Raw genomic sequence first — 18,953 nt, 5'->3', positions numbered from 1 at the left:
GGATCGAAAGAAAGGAAAAAGGGGAAGACCTTGTAACGAAAAATTGAAATATTTATACAAGTGAGAAAGAAACACACATATATAAAGTAGAACTTCCTCATGTTTGACCGAGGAGCCTCTTTTTTTCATAATTTATTGTCTTAATCATTTCATTGGCTTCTTATTTCATTGTGATTAACTTTAACTTATTAAGTGATCAATATCCGACCCATTTTCTAACAAATATATTGTGGTGGGCTTATTGGGCCATTGCCTGAGTCATTTTTTGGGCTATGGATCAAATCGTATCCCTACAATATATATTAGTAATTTTCTTGGAGAGACTTTGTTTCCTCAATACTCCTTTATATTTATTTATATATTGTAATAAAATTCTATTTGATTTTTGGGAAAATTACATGTTTCTATCTTAAACTATTATCTAGATTTCACTTAATCCTATGAACTATTGAAATGAGTGATTGACTCTTAAAGTTATAACTCTATTTTAATGTCCTAGAAATCTCATAATAATCTCTTCTCTATCTTCAACATAAATAGTAGTATCACTAGCCCTTAAAGGTACGAACATATTCTTAGTTTTTAAGGCACTTTTCCCTTTGTCGTGTTTTTTTCTTTTTTCTTGAATGTGTTCATAGACTGAGTTACGAGGGTTAAGTGTAATTGGTTATAATTAAGAAGGGTCCATCACGTTTCAATAGTTTATGCTTTATGGGATGAAGTGTAATCAAGACATTATTTAGGATGAAAAAATTATAACTTACCTTTCATTTTTCAGACTGGAATTGGGTCATAATTTAGGATGAAAAAATGTTAATTTGCCAATCATTTTTAAGGTGGGGGCTCCGTAGCAAAACTAGAATGAGGTCGCTCTCTTTGTATCCACACACTACAAAAATATCTACTCACCTTTCCCCATTTACCATTCACCATTTCACCAAGCAACTCACCAAAAATCTCTTCGCGGCGCCTAGAGCCGAATAGAAGCATCCAGAACACATCTTAGACCGCACTTATAACTTAAAAATGAGATTAAAAAAATAAATAAAAGTAATTAATTAATTAAAACTAAAATCACTCTAAAACCCTTTATATACTCCGCATATTATTCCTCCGTCTTCTTCTTCTATTCCGCTGTCTCTCTCTTTTTCCCTCTGTTTCTGTCTCTTCGTGTGTCACTGTAACCTTAAAGCCGCTAAGATGAGGTACGTTTCTTCACGCTCTATGCAATTGTTTAATCTGTAGCATTTTTATTCATCATTTAAAAATATATATATATATATATATTAAGGTTATATTTCATAATTTATTGTCTTAATCATTTCATTGGCTTCTTATTTCATTGTGATTAACTTTAACTTATTAAGTGATCAATATCCGACCCATTTTCTAACAAATATATTGTGGTGGGCTTATTGGGCCATTGCCTGAGTCATTTTTTGGGCTATGGATCAAATCGTATCCCTACAATATATATTAGTAATTTTCTTGGAGAGACTTTGTTTCCTCAATACTCCTTTATATTTATTTATATATTGTAATAAAATTCTATTTGATTTTTGGGAAAATTACATGTTTCTATCTTAAACTATTATCTAGATTTCACTTAATCCTATGAACTATTGAAATGAGCGATTGACTCTTAAAGTTATAACTCTATTTTAATGTTCTAGAAATCTCATAATAATCTCTTCTCTATCTTCAACATAAATAGTAGTATCACTAGCCCTTAAAGTTACGAACATATTCTCAGTTTTTAAGGCACTTTTCCCTTTGTCGTGTTTTTTTCTTTTTTCTTGAATGTGTTCACAGACTGAGTTACGAGGGTTAAGTGTAATCGGTTATAATTAAGAAGGGTCCATCATGTTTCAATAGTTTATGCTTTATGGGATTAAGTGTAATCAAGACATTATTTAGGATGAAAAAATTATAACTTACCTTTCATTTTTCAGACTGGAATTGGGTCATAATTTAGGATGAAGAAATGGTAATTTGCCAATCATTTTTAAGGTGGGGGCTCCGTAGCAAAACTAGAATGAGGTCGCTCTCTTTGGATCCACACACTACAACAATATCTACTCACCTTTCACCATTTACCTTTTTTTTTTTTTTTTGGTAAACCCTTTCACCATTTACCATTCACCATTTCACCAAGCAACTCACCAAAAATCTCTTCGCGGCGCCTAGAGCCGAATAGAAGCATCCAGAACACATTTTAGACCGCACTTAAAACTTAAAAATGAGATTAAAAAAATAAATAAAAGTAATTAATTAATTAAAACTAAAATCACTCTAAAACCCTTTATATACTCCGCATATTATTCCTCCGTTTTCTTCTTCTATTCCGCTGTCTCTCTCTTTTTCCCTCTGTTTCTGTCTCTTCGTGTGTCACTGTAACCTTAAAGCCGCTAAGATGAGGTACGTTTCTTCACGCTCTATGCAATCGTTTAATCTGTAGCATTTTTATTCGTCATTTAAAAATATATATATATATATATATTAAGGTTATAGAAACCCTAAGTTTCGATGTTTCCTAGGTTGTTTGTGTTTCTGTTTGGTTACTGAGAAAGAAAAGCTTGAACATTTTTTAAGTTTAGGTTTACCTTTTTTTAAAAAAATAATAATAATAATTTGACAGTTGACTAGGCTAAACTGCTAAACCAGGTGGTTGTAGACTTGTACTAGGCTCTCTTGGATTTTTATTTTTGGTTTATCTTATTTGGGAAAACAAACAGAAGTTAGGGTTTGAGTTAAGTTGATTGATTAGGGAATGGTTTCATTTTCTATCACTATTTTTATTACTGAGAAAATGAATGGCAATGAAAACCAAACAAGTTTCCGAGTTTCTTGTTGTTTTCTAGGATTTTTGTATGGTATATATATATATATATATATTCTTGGAAACCAAACGGAGGGTTAGGGTTTAAGATTGTTTTATAAGCTCGGGGTAGGTTCCCTCTATGTGTGCGTGTGGGGGGGTCCTACAGTTGTGGGGGACTAAAGACTGAGAGGGATAATGTATATATCTGATGCACAAGATATCTTCTCATGCTAGGTTCCATAATTGATTTTATTGCATGATGAGTGCACGTGTGAAATGCGTTTGTTTTCTTCTCATTGATTTGTTGTATGCAAAAGTTACTGTAAATTGCTGCATTGATGCTTAGAATTATGATATTGCTTTTGTTCTAAATTAATTTTGTAGTGTTGTTATATTTGATTTTAATTTTTAATTAGAAGGTAGTGTGGTTGTTTGGTTATTTTTTTATTCAGCTAAATGCTAAGGATTGAAGAGAGCATTGATCACCCAATCCTTGTGATGATTTTATGAACAAGAAGCTTTATAGTTTGGCATTGTTCTATTATCTGTGTTAATTGACTTATTTATGTTGGAAGTGTTGATTCTAATGGTAAAAATCATTTTAATAAATTGGACTCTGTTATGTTTTAAAATTTTTGGTCAAAATACAATGTTACTCTCCAAACTTTAGCCCATGAGAGGTTTTAGTTCCTGAAGTTTAAAGTGCTTGTTTTTAGTTCCTAACAAACTTAAAGTGATCACTTTTAGTCCCTATAGAGTGATGATGTGTCAGTTTTTAGTTTGATTACATCAACTAAGGGACTAAAATTGATCATTTTAAATCTCTGGAACCAGTAATATATTTAAGCCAAAAAAATTTGAGAGTAAAATCTCATCATGGAACGAGAGCTAATATGACCTATCTATAGATTTAAGAAAAAGAAAGGAGCAATAGGAATATACCCTAATACCAATGTAGGAGTACACCACAAAAAGAAAACATCCAACTGTATAAGGTGCCATATTCTGTATCCAGATCCGTCGAAGTTTAGAACTAATATTTCATTAAGCTTACAGCTTTCCTTCCTGCTGCTCTTTCTGTCTTCTTGTTGCTTTTAAGTGTTTTGATATGTCAGCTAGAATTTGATAAAAAGACATTGGAATTTTTTTCTCTTTCTTTTACCTCTTCTTCGTTCACCATACAATACTTCCGACTCCACAACCATCAGTATAGGCAAGGTGTTCTGATTTGTAGTGATTGGTGAAACTAGGTTATGTGTGCTTGTATATAAAACAGATGAAAGGAAATGGAATTGCTTACTGGCAAGTCTATGCAAAGATTGTATATTCAAGAACATGGTGACTGCAGAGTTGAAGTATGTTTAGAATGGCAGATGTTGAAGACTAGACTAATTGTGTCTGTATAATAAATGAGTTTTTCTATAAAACTCTTTCTTGTCCTAACTTCTTTTCAATTTCCAAATTTCAGTCGTCATCCTACCGTGAAATGGGCCCAGAGTTCTGATAAGCTTTTCATTACGATTGACTTGCCGGATGCCCTGGATGTGAAGCTTAAACTGGAGCCTGAAGGAAAATTTTTCTTCTCTGCTACCAGTGGAGCAGAAAGGATACCTTATGAAGTTGACATAGATCTGTATGATAAAGTTGATGTAAATGTATGACACAAATCATAATAATCTCTCCCTGTTATTGTTACATCCTTTTGAACAACATTTGTATTAACATGACATTCTGCAGGAGAGCAAGGCTAGCATTGGCTTGAGAAATATCTGCTACCTTGTGAAAAAGGCCGAGAACAGGTGGTGGAGCAGATTGTTGAAGCAGGAAGGAAAACCTCCTATTTTTTTGAAAGTTGATTGGGATAAATGGGTTGATGAAGATGAGGAGGAGCCAGAAAATAAATGTGAGTCTCTTTTTGTTACTTTTTGGTTTGTTGTTCATACCGTTGATTTTTATTTTATTTTTTCCCTTGGCTATTATAATTGATTTGTTACTCTAAATTGTCATCTTGTTTTCCAGCGGGATCTGATATGGACTTCGGCGACTTTGATTTTTCAGTAAGTCCTGATATGATCACTTAAATATTGTTTCATTGCATTTATTTAGTTACTTATGCACTCTACTTGTGCCCTTTCATTTCAGAACCTGAACATGGGTGGTGGTCAAGGCTCTGACGCTGACGCTGCAGGCAAGGATGATGGTAAGTTCAATAATCCAGCCATATACAGTAATCCTCTCCTGCAGAATTTCTGTGTTGGAACTGGATTTGAATTTTGGTCTCCTTTGTTCAAATAAAAATGATCTCAAGTGTCTTCTATTTCCTGCAGAAATTGATGATGATAGTGACACAGAGGAGGAACCGTCTGCTGTTGGTGAGCCTGATGCAGAAGATTCTCATGGTGTTGAAACTGGTGGTAAGCCTGATGCAAGAGCTTGAATCTCTGTTTGATGTGTTTTGCACGGCTAAGCTGATGTTTTGTCACGCAGTTTAATGCTTTAACTAACGTACAAATAGTGAATATTTTACTTCACATATCTTGCCTTTTTACCTATTGCGTGGGTGGGGAGGGGGTATGTTAATTTTGAGCTCTTGGTGTTGGCAAGCTTTAAATTTAAACTCTCGTAGTGTATGTATACAAGCATGAGTTATCGGGCTTTGGTGTTTTCATAATTTCTGTTTCTTTACCATCTTACTTTCATCTTAAAAGGGTGTTTGGTGGGAATTTCATTAGAGTTTTAGTGCAAATTTAATTCAAATTAACATTTTGTAAGTATTGATCTTGAAATTTAACTTTCACACATAATTAAAAAAAGGACTTTGTTAACAGGTGCTTAATGAACGACTGTAGTTCATTTATGATCTATTACAAATTCCAATGCATGGGAAATTGACAAAATTTTACTTTTTGGCTGTAGTCTATTACAAAATAATTTGACTTTTTCCATCTAAACTGACACATATTTAATACATATTCAATTTTTTTCACATTTTTAAAAAAACGTGAATAATTTATTTTAAATTTTATCACATTAACAGGTTCTGTATAGTTTATAAAACTATTAAATGGCTCAGTAAATCTGAAAATTTAATTGTTGATGTCCTATAAAGATAGCAAGTTAATAAAGGAAGGATTGAACGTTAAAATGAAGTCAGTACTGAACAAAATATGAAAACTATTTTTGCAAGGAATATTGCATCTTCTAGATGATTATCTTTTCAAGGATTGTTGAGATTTTTTTATTTTGTTGAAATTGAATTTTTTTTGTTAAAAGTATTATAAATAAAGATAAAAATTAGCTGAAATAATATAGTGAGATTTATGAATAGTAAAAAAATGTAGTGGGGTTTATGAATGGTAACAAAAATAAGCTGAATAGTAAAATAAACTAACAAAATTAATCATGCCAATCAAAATTAATTATGCCAATTGGACACTATATACTCCTTATTTTCAACTCAAGTTCTACTTCTATAGATAATGAAAAGAAAAGAAAAGAAAAAATATTAAAGTGGGTGAAGAGTTATTAATTAGTCTCATGGGATTCTGTTGACGAGGAATTTACCAATTACCACGGCCTGGGAATGTTTGGGGAGTCCAACCTAGTTCTAATATTTTGTTTGGTTAGGGTTTTGGAAGATGGAAAAAGGGGGAGTTAAATGTGATTTTTTATTATTTGATTAGGTTGAAAAGGAAGAGGAAAAAAAAAAGGTGGTTGGAGTCATCGTATTTTTATTTAAAAAAAAAAAAATTAGTATTAATTAAAAAAGAGGGTACTTCAACTGCAATACAACTACCAAGGAATGGAGGAAACTCTTCCATCCAGACCTGTGTTCATCAATGGTACAGATTCTACCATGAAAGTTTAAATGCTATAAATCATAGAGTTAATTGATCACCGCGATGTAGGTTACCATTGGATCTTCTCTGAGTTTACCCTATCACAGTTTTGCCATAAATCCCTCGACATACGTTCTTTTGTGACTCTTATCACATATGGAAAAAAACATAACGGCATACGCCAAAAAAAACATATGGAAAAAAAAAAATTATAATTGCCATAAAATTATGAAGTTATAGCTTAATGTGACATGAGTTACCGTGGGATGCAACAAAGTTATGGTCATGTTTTGCCTTGTTGGTGTTTCCCAAATGCTATAAAATCATTGAGTTAAAGTGACTAAGTTATCACTGAACTTAACAAAGTTATTATCATTTGTGATCATGCTAGTGTTTGTTCAAAATGGTTACAAAATTAAAAAATTGAAAAAAAAAATGTTAGGATGCAACATAGCGTAGTAACGGATTTGACAAACACAATTATACTATTTGAAAAACAAAAATAGAGCTTCCATCAAAATTGTGAAGTATTGAATGTGACAAAGTTATTGTTATATGTTATTCTATTATTGCTTGCCAAAAGTGACTAAAAATAGAAAAAAAAAAAAATTAGCTCCTCATGGGATATGGCTAAGCCTACCATTAGATTTGATGTACCTATCTTATATCATCAGGGGTGGAGTCAATATTTTTTTTTTGGAAAGCCAATTTGTAGTATAAATATATTAGTTAAGAGTCAAGACAAATATCACATATGCCTAAACATATACACATATAAACCTTAATATTTTAATACTAGAGTAGATCATAATTTATAAATATATTGATGTATATTCAAGAGATAATTTTTAGGAGAATTTAACATTTTTTAAACTCCAATGAGTATACAAAAGTTGTATAGTTTGATATTAGACGTGCAAAAAAATGAAATTGAGAAAAAAAAACTACCTTGTCTTTATAACTACTAGATCAATTAACAAATTATATTTTTTTAGGAGTATCATTGGACTAACTCAAATATTTGAGGGAAACTCCTATTTTTGTACCTAAATCTTAAATTTAAAAAAAAAGAAATAATTATACAAAAAATAAAAGAAAATTTTAAAATTTGGGGGCATGGCTGTAGCTTTGCCATTGTATGTCGCCATGTCATAGTCAAATATTTAAAAGTAAAAATAAATAAATAGTAGAAAAAAAGTTGAGATGTTGCTCAATAAGAAGTAGTTACTAGTGGATATAAGTGAAGTTATTGTCATGTGTGACATTATTATCTCAAGTAATTACATGACATTGTTACTGTGATTCAATATACTTGTTATTCTCCAAAGTGATTAAAGGTAAAAGTAACTTCATTGTATGGCCGCGTAAAAAATGCTAATTCATGTGTAATACAGAATTATTCATGTGTAATACAAAAGAACCTTGATCAAAGTATATTTAATTTGGATTAGAAAATTAATGCTTTTCCTATGTAGGCTTTTTTTTCCTATTATGAATTATTCATGAAAAATCTCATTTTATCTTCTAACACATTGAAAATGACGAATTTCATAATAAAAAAAAAAAAAATTAGGGCCATAATTATTTTGCCGGGAAAAGATAGCCTGAGGGAAAGATTACATAGCTAATATGATATGTTATATTTAAACACTGACATGTTTAGTTGTCTACCTCATTGCATAAAGTAAAATGATACATATTGCAGGAGGGAAAGATTACATAACTGCTGTAAAATGAGGGGGTGGGACCTTTAAACCAAATTCAGAATGTAGCAATTACGTTACGTGACAGATGTATGCTAATATATATGAAGTTGTTAGATATAATGACTCTTACATCAACAATGAATTAATTTTAAACAGTATATGGCAAAGAACCAAGATTGTGCACTTGTTAAAAATAAACATCTATTTGATCCAAGTCTCTTTTCAATAACAAAATTGAAATTTACCTTCAAAGAAAAGGGAAAAACAATGCAATGCTATTAACTTAACCTAAATTTTAGGAATTGTCTTAGAACTTCACTCACAAGAACTCAAAGACAACTGCATACCTTTCGATTGTGTTTGCTAGGATTTATAGAGATGAAGCATCAATGCAAGCAAATGGAAATGGAAAAGCATGTAAAAACTTAAAAGACTAGCACAAAATTCTGCATGACTTACATAAGGGTTGTTAAAACACATGCTGGCTATTCTCTATTTCTATATAAATTGGAGTTGCATCTGACACTTTTAACTTGTAGGAGACAGCTTTAAACAAATAAAAAAAATGTAAGAAATCTACACACTGAAGTTTAGCTTTAAACAACCAAAAAAAAATGAGACCTTTGTAATCAAATAGCATCAATTTTTTTTAAGGACAAAATTTAGCTATAAAATTGTCAAAATTCACCTAAAATAAAAAAAAACTATTGAGTAAGATTGTAGCCTAAGGCTATAACCAATTTTGTAACAAAACTGTCTTTTCTTTAATTGGTAAGTTACATATGCATTCAATGGGTCTTGAACCCACATTCTTATCTTGCACTTAGAACCCATAAGGGAGGAGGTGCAAGTTCAGCTAAAGCTCATTCGCCAATAGTAGCCATATTCTCAACCATGCCGTAGCAGACTGTTCTCAAGTCTACACACTGAAGTCGATAGAGTTTTTCCAGGCAACATGAATAGCAGCCCAACCTCCTTCCTGCATGCAGATGATACCTTCGACCCTAACCTCTCTTGAACTATGTTCATTGTCAAAAATTATAACATCAGTTTATGAGATAAGATTTTGTGTCTACCAGCCGCTGGTTTAAGTAAAATGCTCAACTTTTGATCAGAAAATCAGTTTACAAAACCTTCATCACCAAATTTTCACTGATTTAAATTGATGGAATGCCACCCTTGCGCCCTAGCAAATTATCGGTTCAATTTCTGAATAGATCAAGGTCACCAATAGTCTCTGCAAGAACACAAACCTTCTTTAAATCTGTGAAATCGAGCTCGATCTCATAGTTCAATTTCTGAATAGATCAAGGTCACCAATAGTCTCTGCAAGAACACAAACCTTCTTTAAATCTGTGAAATCGAGCTCGATCTCGCACTATGATTTCCCTATCATAAATCTTCGATATAATTTTGATCACAGCATGACAGTCCCCACATATCCGAAGGTTCTTAATTACTTGAATTGGGGTACCCTCACTGGTGCTAATCAAACCAAAAGCCACAGCCAACTTCTCACTGTGATAACACAATGCATTCTCCTTCTCCTCCTGTCCTATATCATGCAACACAAAGTTAGTCTCAGCCACATACCCATAGGCTTTAACCTGGAACTTTATCTCATCTAGCTTCGCATAAATCTCACACCAATTTGCGTGGCTCTGGTCACCATTTATAAATTTATGTATGACACCATCCACTTCAATGTAGCTAAATCCTGGTATCTTCTTCACATCTCTACTCTTCATGGCTTCCCTCACCCTACCCACGTCATTCCATCTCTCACGAGCTGCATAAACATTTGACAACAACACAAAATCTCCACAACTCTTAGACCCCATCTCCAGTAGCTTCCTTGATGCAAATTCAGCCATTTCCACATTGCCATAAGTCTTGCAGGCACCAAGCAAACTCTGCCAAAGAACCACATCAGGAAACGTAGGCATAGAGTTTATAATATCATAGGCCTCTTTGAGCCTCCCAGCTCGACCCAACAAATCAACCACACTGCCATAATGCTTAACATTAGGTCTTACCCCAGACCCTACCATTGAATCAAACAACCTCACCCCATCTTCCACTAAACCCGCATGGTTGCACGCACATAGAGCAGCAAGATATGATACTGCATCCCGGTGCACTCCAGTTATACCCATTTGCTCAAAAAGCTCAAGTGCCTTAGCTCCATCACCATGCATACCAAATGCCATAATCATGGTGTTCCAAGTAACAAGACTCTTCCTACCGCCCATATTCTCAAACACCCTATACGCTTTATCAGCAAACCCGCATTTTCCATACATATCAATAACTGCATTACAAACTTGAACATTCATATCCAGCTTCTTTTCCATGATATAACCGTGAATCTTTTCGCCTTCTTTCAAAGCACCCAATTGCGAACAAGCCGAGAGAGCTCCGAGAACAGTGACTTCATTAGGCTTCCAACCCTCCACCCCCATTCTCTTAAACAACGCTATAGCTTCACTGGGTCGGCTTCCTTGAGCCAACCCAGAAACCAAAGCATTCCACGACGCAATATCTCTCACAGACATTTCATCAAACAGCTTCTCCGCACTATCCAAATCGCCAACTTTTGCATACACGTCCAGCAAAGTAGTCTGCAAAAGAACATCAGCATCAAACCCAAATCTCAAAACTTGAGAATGAATCTGAATAGCCTCAGAACGAGCTAGCGCACGTGCACAAGCCTTGAGTGTAAAGGAACAAGTGAGAGCGTCAACTCTGTGAGAATAGCGAGACATGGTTCGGTACCATGAGATGGCTTTGGTGGGTTCAGGACCAGAGGCGAGGCCTCGAACGACGGCGTTCCAGTCATTGGTTGATGGGTTTTGGATTTGGTGGAATATGCGGGTGGCGTGAGATAGGTCACCGGCGGGTGAGATGGAGCAGAGCTCGAGGAGTTTGGTGCGGTGGGAAGTGCAGAATTGGAAATGGCCACTGGTTATGAAATGGGCTTGGAGTTGTTTGATGTGTGTGAGAGTGAGAGTGAGAGTGAGAGTGAGAGAGTTGCATTTTTTTATCAAGGAGTCAAGATAGGCCATGACAATGCCATGCTACGTTTATCTGGGATTGGGATTGCATTAACTTTAACTTTGCACTCTTTTTTTGCTAAATTTTAACTTTGCACTCTTGCTTCTTATTTGTTTATACAAATGCGTGAATCACCACCAACTTATTCTACAATCCAAAACTAATAATTAAAAGCCCGTCGTCTAGTAGAAAGAAAGACACATTAACATTACATGGACGTTTCAAGCCAAACTTGTTTCGTCTTTACTCTTTACATGTTTGAAGACAAGAAACTCACCTGCTAAAGCAACAAGTGAGAAATTTTATCTTTCTTACAAACCCAATTGCAAATTGGAGAGGTACATTTTGCAAGCCTGCAAAATTGATTTGGACTCTCTGTAATGAAATAAAAATGATGAGCAATTTGTCTACCACTACCACACTAAAGGAAAGCCAAGATACTCCCTAAAATCACACTATAGGAAAGCCAAGAGATTCCCTAAACTGAATACCTAACGTTTGGCATAATTGGACCATAACGCCGTTACTAATTTAAGTAGTAAAGAAGACTTTGGGTTAATTCAGATTAACCCATAAAAATCCTCCATTACCCTATGAATGCTACTTTCACAATCATTAACCCATGCTTTGGCAGAAGACAGGACGTCTCCGGCAAAGAAAAGGTGAAAGATGAAAAAAGACCATTACATGAGGCCTTCGGTTGCCTTTTTGAGTGGCTTCAAAAGATTTTAGACCTAAATAGTAAATGCCCCATACACGAAAGTAAGAAAAATAAAGAAACAAAGGGTCTCCTGATCAAATATCAAGCGTAGAAGTGAACGGTTCAAAGTTACCCTCATTTAGAAAGATGGAAATGATGGAAGAGTGATACAATTCATGTTGGATTCACACTTTCTCAACTGATCAAAAACCTTCTCAAGGTCAACCTTAGTAACAATGCTTTCTTGTAATCCCTCTGTTTTTCTTCACACAATGAAAGCTTTTTGACCAAAAACCAGATTATCCTTACTTCCTTTTTGAAACAGAGGTTGATTGGGGGAAAATGCTTAAAAGGAGAGGTCTAAAACGGGCAGTGAGGAATTTGGAAACATCATACACAATATTACATAGACTAAAGGAGAGGTCTAAACTTTCAACCTTTTAGGTGTTGACAACGACAATTCATATCAGCAGAACTTTGTAAAGAATAGCATAAAAAGAACACCAAATAAGTTTCCAATTCGATGAGCATCTATCTTTAAACCACGCATCACCTTACTTTTCAGACTATCACAGTTTTACAGATACTGCACAAAATTTTGTCTAACCCCAAATAAATAGAACACATATGAAGTACAAACAATCTGCCAGTAACAACACACTGCCAAGCAAATTTGGAAAATACAAAGAATTTCAGTTCTCTATCTCATATGCCATTGAATCCCACATCAGCTATCAGGCAGTCTCATCACAACTTCAGCTGGTGGTCGTAAGGTACACACCATCTCTTTCGTCTTCCCAAAATATACCTGCAATATGTAAATTTTGTAACTCAATGATACACTAAACTATCTTGTGACTCCATGACCAGACATTATCTTGCATTTCCTAACATAAGAGGATTCAGAGGCCATAAGGCCCCAGTTAACAACCAGAGTGCACAACTGAACATATTACCATCGACACAAAACATATAGATCTGTATGGAAATACCCAGAGCAAAACTTGAAAAACGAAAACGCAGGACCCATAATACCTGATCCAGTGAATTCCTCATCTTACTCTCCATTTCTTCTATCATCCTTCCCATATTACAAAGATGACCCTCTGCAACTGAGAGGCTCATATCCATCTAAAAAAGAAAAGGAAGAAAGAAATTTTAGGAACAAAAAAGAAGTGATGGAATTCCTCCAACCACCACCCCCCCTCTCTCTCTCTCTCTCTCTAGAATTTTAAAGAAAAAAAGATCAATAATATAATCTTTTAGTTCTGATAGGTATTCTCTGGTGGGTATTTAAAGAAAAACAAAAACTATATATATTTTTTAATATGAACTTGTTATAAAGCCTATTCTTAGATTAATTAGTAGAGCCTCCTACCAGCTTAAAAAATTAAAAATTCAAACCATGCCTAGCATAATTCGTCCCTGATAAAGCTAAAGAATATGAAATTGTCAAAGACAACAAAATTTATGAACTTTTCATGCTCATATGTTCTATATTATTCTCTATTATGTTCATGCAGCACACATTTAACAGTTTTTATGATTTAGTCACTATGATTTGAATTCATTATGCGTATAATAACTATATTTATATTTTGGTGCCTTGCTTTTTTCTCAGGTGACCACCTTTTTGGTGCCCCTCAGGCCATGCAAATAAGGCCACTTTTCAACTTCGACTACACTACATAAATTTAATCATCCAGTCTTTGCAAATTCACTCAGGCACAAAGGTGAATTTCTCTTTCATTTGGCTTCACCAGACCTTCAAATGAATTTTTTAACATGCAAAAAGTATGGGGAAAAATATTAAACTCCATAGTATAAAACAGAATCAAGTATGAAGTACCTGTCGTCTGATTGACCCAGACAAGCTAAATGTGCCTGATGACTCGTTATCCGTAGTCAAAGATAGCATGACAGTACTGGTTAACCGGTAATGAGCCACTCCCTCCTCCTCTGGCCCCACCTAGATAAAAATGAGTTGCAGTATGACTGAAGGAAGACTGACAGAAATATGTACAAAGAAAAAAAAAGGATGGTGGGAAATTGCACGGACATCCTACATCGACTCCACCACATCTACATTCTACAGTCCATGGAAAATAGACTTTACCTCAATGACATGTATAGCATCCCATCCTCCCTCCTGCAGGTAACCCCTTCGACCATGCCCTGTCTTTGAGCCATCTTCATCCCTCAAAAATAGTAGCAAGTCATTAAAAGATACAAAAGTCTGCTGACTGCCAGTTCAGGAAAAAAGCTTACCTTTCTTTATTAGAAAGCATGCTACAAAACCTTCGTTATCATCTTCCCACATATAAACTGAGGAAATGCCACCTTCATAGTACCTACCATATCATTGGTTAATCGAACTACTACAGTTTTTAGAATACAATAAGTAGTTCAATAAGAAAATTCATAAAAATTGTGTAGAAGATAAACCTGAATCTAGTTTTATTTAAAAACAGACAATTGGGGAGAGATTACAAAGAAATAAGTTTTAATATTCAAAAAAAAAAAACTTAAGGACGAGGTAAGTAAAGGACCTCACTGGTCACGATAAATTGCAAAGATGTCATTCGCTTCAACTTCAAGTTTCCTCAACTCTAGTGATGGAAGGGCTCCGTCCTCTAATGGTGGATGGTACTTATTTGACCAAGGTGATCTACATGGAAATAAAGTAACAGAAAACAATATAAATCACCAGTCACCACTTTAGCAAAGTCCTTTTCCTCCACCAACACACACAGAGATAATGCACAGTGAGAGGGAACACTGATAATAATCCAAAGGTTGAAAATACATCAATGACTATTCATGCAAAAATAAATGTATTGGTAAGTTACACATGCACCCAGTAGGTTTTGAATTTATGACCTCACCCTCTACCCACTCTTGTAAGAGGGGGAAGTGCCATTTGAGCAGGGTCATCGGCTATTCAAATAAATCTATCATATTACTTAATGTGTGCATAAGAACCACATAAAGTACTTGTGTATAGAAAAAAAGTATGGTAGCAACAAGTGATTTAAATTATAAGTCATGATGAGCTTCTCTGATTGAAAACCATGCTACTCCTTTCAATGGACTTCGCTATGAAAAAAGGCCCTTGGAGCTGCAATGATCACCAAACCAAATATCCAGATCCATAATTTCTTTGATGGGTAAATGATTTTTTTTTTTTAATCTTTTATTTTAATTTATTACAGACAGAAGAACAAGTACATCAGTTCTTTTGCTCACTGAGTATACTGAGTGTACACCCTCCTAAAGTACAAACTCCAAAGAGCTCAGTATCCAGGTCCACAAATTACTGGCAGATGTCTTAATCTCCAAAAGAGTGTGCAAGAAGATTCACCAAGTAGGCAAACTCAATAATCTACCATGCTAAAACCTAAACCAAAACTTTTCAAAAGCATTAAAAGTTGAGTATCTACCTATAGGAGTCGGCATCTCTGTTGTATTCACACAAAATAAACTCCTTCCCATGATCCACATCGCTTAAAACCTGTTTAGTCAGTCCAAAAATATTTTTTAAATGAAGCAATAGGTTACAAAATACTCATATTTGAGAAAGCAATACATTATTTATCCACAAAAAACAAAACTGGCTCCAATAATTGTTTGCTTCATTGATAAGTGATAAAGAAATCTTATTAATTATAAAATTAAAAAAGAAACCTTATTAAAAAATATAAATAACAAAAAGCTCAAATGATAGAGCATCCTAAAAAAAATACAACGAGAAGCTTAAGTGATACATAAACTCAACTTAAGAGTTTCCCTGCACCCCCAATAGTACAACATTCTAATAAGACACACAAAAAACAAAACTTGAGTTCATTAACATATTTCTCCATGCCCTCAAAAGTCCGGCTATTCCACATTAGACAAATAGGAGTTACATTCCATGTGATATTGTTCCTATGTTTCTCATACAACCCTTTCAAACAGCAATAAACATCAAACACCCTGTGTGGCATCATCCACTTAACCCAAAATGCTGAGAAAAACAGAGGACCACAAATGTCAAGCAACTGAACAATAAAGCAAAAGAAGATTCACTGTTAGCCATGCACATACACACTGATTGATCAATGGTAGATTACTCTTAATAAGATTGTCCATGATCTGTGGAATCTTATAGATGGAACAAAGTGAAGCTTAAATTACCAGAGGTAAAATCATTATATGGTAATACTTGACCATAAAAAGAGAACTGCAAAGTAACACAAGAAGTGAGGAAAATCATAAGAAGGTAATTATTGCAATGTTGGAACATTCAAAACTTTTTGAAATCACACCCACACAGACGAGATCAATCATCAATCAACACAATAAGAATTGATATAAAATAAGATTAAAATATGATAAAAGGCAAGCCAATGAGCTCTAACTCAAAGAACACCTCCTTCCCTTGGAAGAGTGAAGTGAAGTTGTGGGTTCAAGACTCATTGGGTGTATGTAACTTACCAATAAAAATAAGAGGACAAAGGGCAATACATTGTGATATTCTCATTTTTCAGAGCTATAGAACTTCCAATTTAATAAATCTCCTACAAGTCTTTTTCGTTAAGTGAATTTAATTTTGACCCAACAAAAGAAAAGCCCTCCGCTATTTAGCTATGCAGACTAATATGGTTCAGCTAGCCTCCATTTTCTTTTCTTTTTTTCCAATTTTGGGTATGCAAAACCTAAAATTATCACTTGGTTGCATGTGACTAAATTGTTTGGACTCCTTTTTCAAATTGAAGGGAAAAGGAAATACCTAATCATAATAGTGGAACTATTAGCCTACTATCATTTCCAAAAACAAAGAAAGTGTGATTGGAGGTATTCACAAAAGGATTTTCAAAACCTCCCCAATAAATATATATATATATATTTTTTTTTGAAAAGATCAAACAGAAAATGGTACATTCTCAAAATTCAGTATTTTAAAAAAAAAAAATCAGGAATTTGAAAAACTAATCGATAAATGCTAAATAATCTGAACCAAACCCTAACGAAAAACAGAGAGAGAGAGAGAGAGAGAGAGAGAGAGATCCATAAAATATGCAGCAGCAAAAAAAGGAAATGAAAGAGGAAACCTGGAGGGGCTGATCAACTTGAGAGAGGAGATCGGAAGAGTGATGGGGCAAAAGGGTGAGGAGTGCTGAGAGTGCTGTCTCCGTTTGCTTCGGAGGTATTCTTCTCATCAATCCCATTGCTGCTTCCATCTCTCTCTCTCTCTCTCTCTCTCTCTCTCTTATTATTCTCTGCGCTTGTGTGTGTGTGTGTGTCTGTGTGTCTGTGTGTGACTCTATTTTTATGTATAATATGTATTTCTTCCTTCCTTTGTCAAAACTCAAAACTCAAAAGAAGGTTCACTTTGTTTGTTAGTAACTGTTTGTTTGATCCGAGTTTCCCTCGCGGGAACGCACTGTCCCCAGCTACCTCCACCTCCACTTCTTGTTTCCAAATTATTATCCTCACCCTTACTATTTTATTATTTCTTATTTAATACTGCCCCCTAAAAAATTTACCTCAAAAATATAAACCACTTGTTCAATGATATCTTTATTGTGAAATGTCCAACTAATAAACTGATAAATTGATGAAATGACTAAAAATATTACTAAAATAAAAATGTGAATACTATCTATCTTTATTATACTAAGACTTTTTATAATTATAGACTGATAGCTTAATTTTACATTTTCTCGTGTTCTTGTTAGAAGGGTAAAAAGTTTAAATTTTTCTTCTTCTAATTATCAAATTATTAGATAAATTGAGTAACATAAGCCTATAACAAAGTAAAGTATTAAAATTGTTGAAAATATGGTGAAATTGATTTGATTGGAATTGTGTGGTCTCATGGTCTCATATCATATATATATATATATATATGACATTTTCACTTTAACCAAAAACTTTGTTGACTTCACCTTCACCATTCTCTATGGTGTTGATTATTTATGGTATGCAAGCTGCTTATCACAGTTCTCATAAGGTTATTTCTCACATCTTCGCAAGCAATGTAATAGACCTGCTCATTTACTAGTTAAACATGTATTGGGCATTGATGATTTTTCCATTTGGATGGAAGAGAATTCTTGTTTTATAGAACAAATTCTACTTCATGATGTAGTTTCTGCTTTTTGTTTGAATAAAAATTTTAGTTTGTTCATTCCAAAAAAAAAACTTTGTGTACACACTACTACTACGATCATTCTTCTACCAAAATCTCATAATGGCATCTTTCACTTGTAATTTTAAATGGGTTGGAGACTGGAGTACAAGATTATATGTCACTCTCACTAATTCTATATATATATATATATTTAAAAAAAAAAAATAAAAAAAAAAAAAAAAAAAGAGTCACTCTCACTTGTGTGCTGTATCGATTATTGAACTAAAGATTTTGATTCAATTCGTCTCTTCATTTTATGTGAATGGAATGTTTATGTGATCATTCATGTCTTGCATGTGGACTCCACCCATTAAATTTGTAGCACAATTTATATTGCAAATGACAAGCCCAGTCATGTCGTGGGTGGTTTTTTTTTTGGGTAACCTTTCGTGTCATGTTTTAACCCACAAGTCTTACTCCCCTCAAACGTCTAATTAAAGAGAAAATGTGCAGCTTGCTTTTACCAAAATCCCTATGTGGAGGGCTAAGTGCATGGTGGGGCACCTCATGCTCATCATTTGCATTGCAAACAGATAATGAATTGGTCTTATTTTGTTTTTTTTGTTTTTGTTTGGCAATCCAGAGCTCTTAGAAAATCTGCTTGTTTTTTGTGTGTAATTTTGTGTGCCATATCCCTTAAGGATGGCTATAATATGTT

The 18,953-nt window shown here is 34.0% G+C and overlaps 3 protein-coding genes across 3 annotated transcripts; 1 reads left to right on the top strand and 2 right to left on the bottom strand.

Moving 5' to 3' along the window:
- Positions 1 to 2,279: 2,279 nt before the first annotated feature.
- LOC112034196 (co-chaperone protein p23-1) lies at positions 2,280 to 5,492 on the top strand. The gene is made up of 6 exons (XM_024066997.2): positions 2,280 to 2,418; positions 4,290 to 4,476; positions 4,559 to 4,724; positions 4,841 to 4,878; positions 4,964 to 5,021; positions 5,149 to 5,492. The coding sequence occupies exons 1-6, from the start codon at positions 2,414 to 2,416 to the stop codon at positions 5,256 to 5,258; spliced, it is 564 nt and encodes a 187-aa protein (XP_023922765.1). The 5' UTR covers positions 2,280 to 2,413; the 3' UTR covers positions 5,259 to 5,492.
- Positions 5,493 to 8,977: 3,485 nt separating this feature from the next.
- On the bottom strand, positions 8,978 to 12,342 carry LOC112034265 (pentatricopeptide repeat-containing protein At1g34160). Its single transcript, XM_024067092.2, has one exon. The coding sequence runs from the start codon at positions 11,429 to 11,431 to the stop codon at positions 9,680 to 9,682; it is 1,752 nt and encodes a 583-aa protein (XP_023922860.2). The 5' UTR covers positions 11,432 to 12,342; the 3' UTR covers positions 8,978 to 9,679.
- A 244-nt stretch (positions 12,343 to 12,586) lies between these two features.
- On the bottom strand, positions 12,587 to 17,570 carry LOC112034087 (probable F-actin-capping protein subunit beta). Its single transcript, XM_024066873.2, has 8 exons — positions 17,214 to 17,570; positions 15,561 to 15,631; positions 14,675 to 14,788; positions 14,389 to 14,471; positions 14,237 to 14,310; positions 13,970 to 14,089; positions 13,156 to 13,251; positions 12,587 to 12,928 (listed from the first exon to the last, which is right to left on the bottom strand). The coding sequence occupies exons 1-8, from the start codon at positions 17,340 to 17,342 to the stop codon at positions 12,848 to 12,850; spliced, it is 768 nt and encodes a 255-aa protein (XP_023922641.1). The 5' UTR covers positions 17,343 to 17,570; the 3' UTR covers positions 12,587 to 12,847.
- Between the last annotated feature and the right edge of the window lie 1,383 nt (positions 17,571 to 18,953).

Source organism: Quercus suber, unplaced genomic scaffold, assembly GCF_002906115.3.
Source record: "Quercus suber isolate HL8 unplaced genomic scaffold, Cork oak 2.0 scaffold_773, whole genome shotgun sequence".
Lineage (NCBI taxonomy): Eukaryota > Viridiplantae > Streptophyta > Magnoliopsida > Fagales > Fagaceae > Quercus > Quercus suber.
The sequence above is the reverse complement of the archived record's forward strand: the minus strand, read 5'-3'. Positions and strand labels throughout refer to the sequence as shown.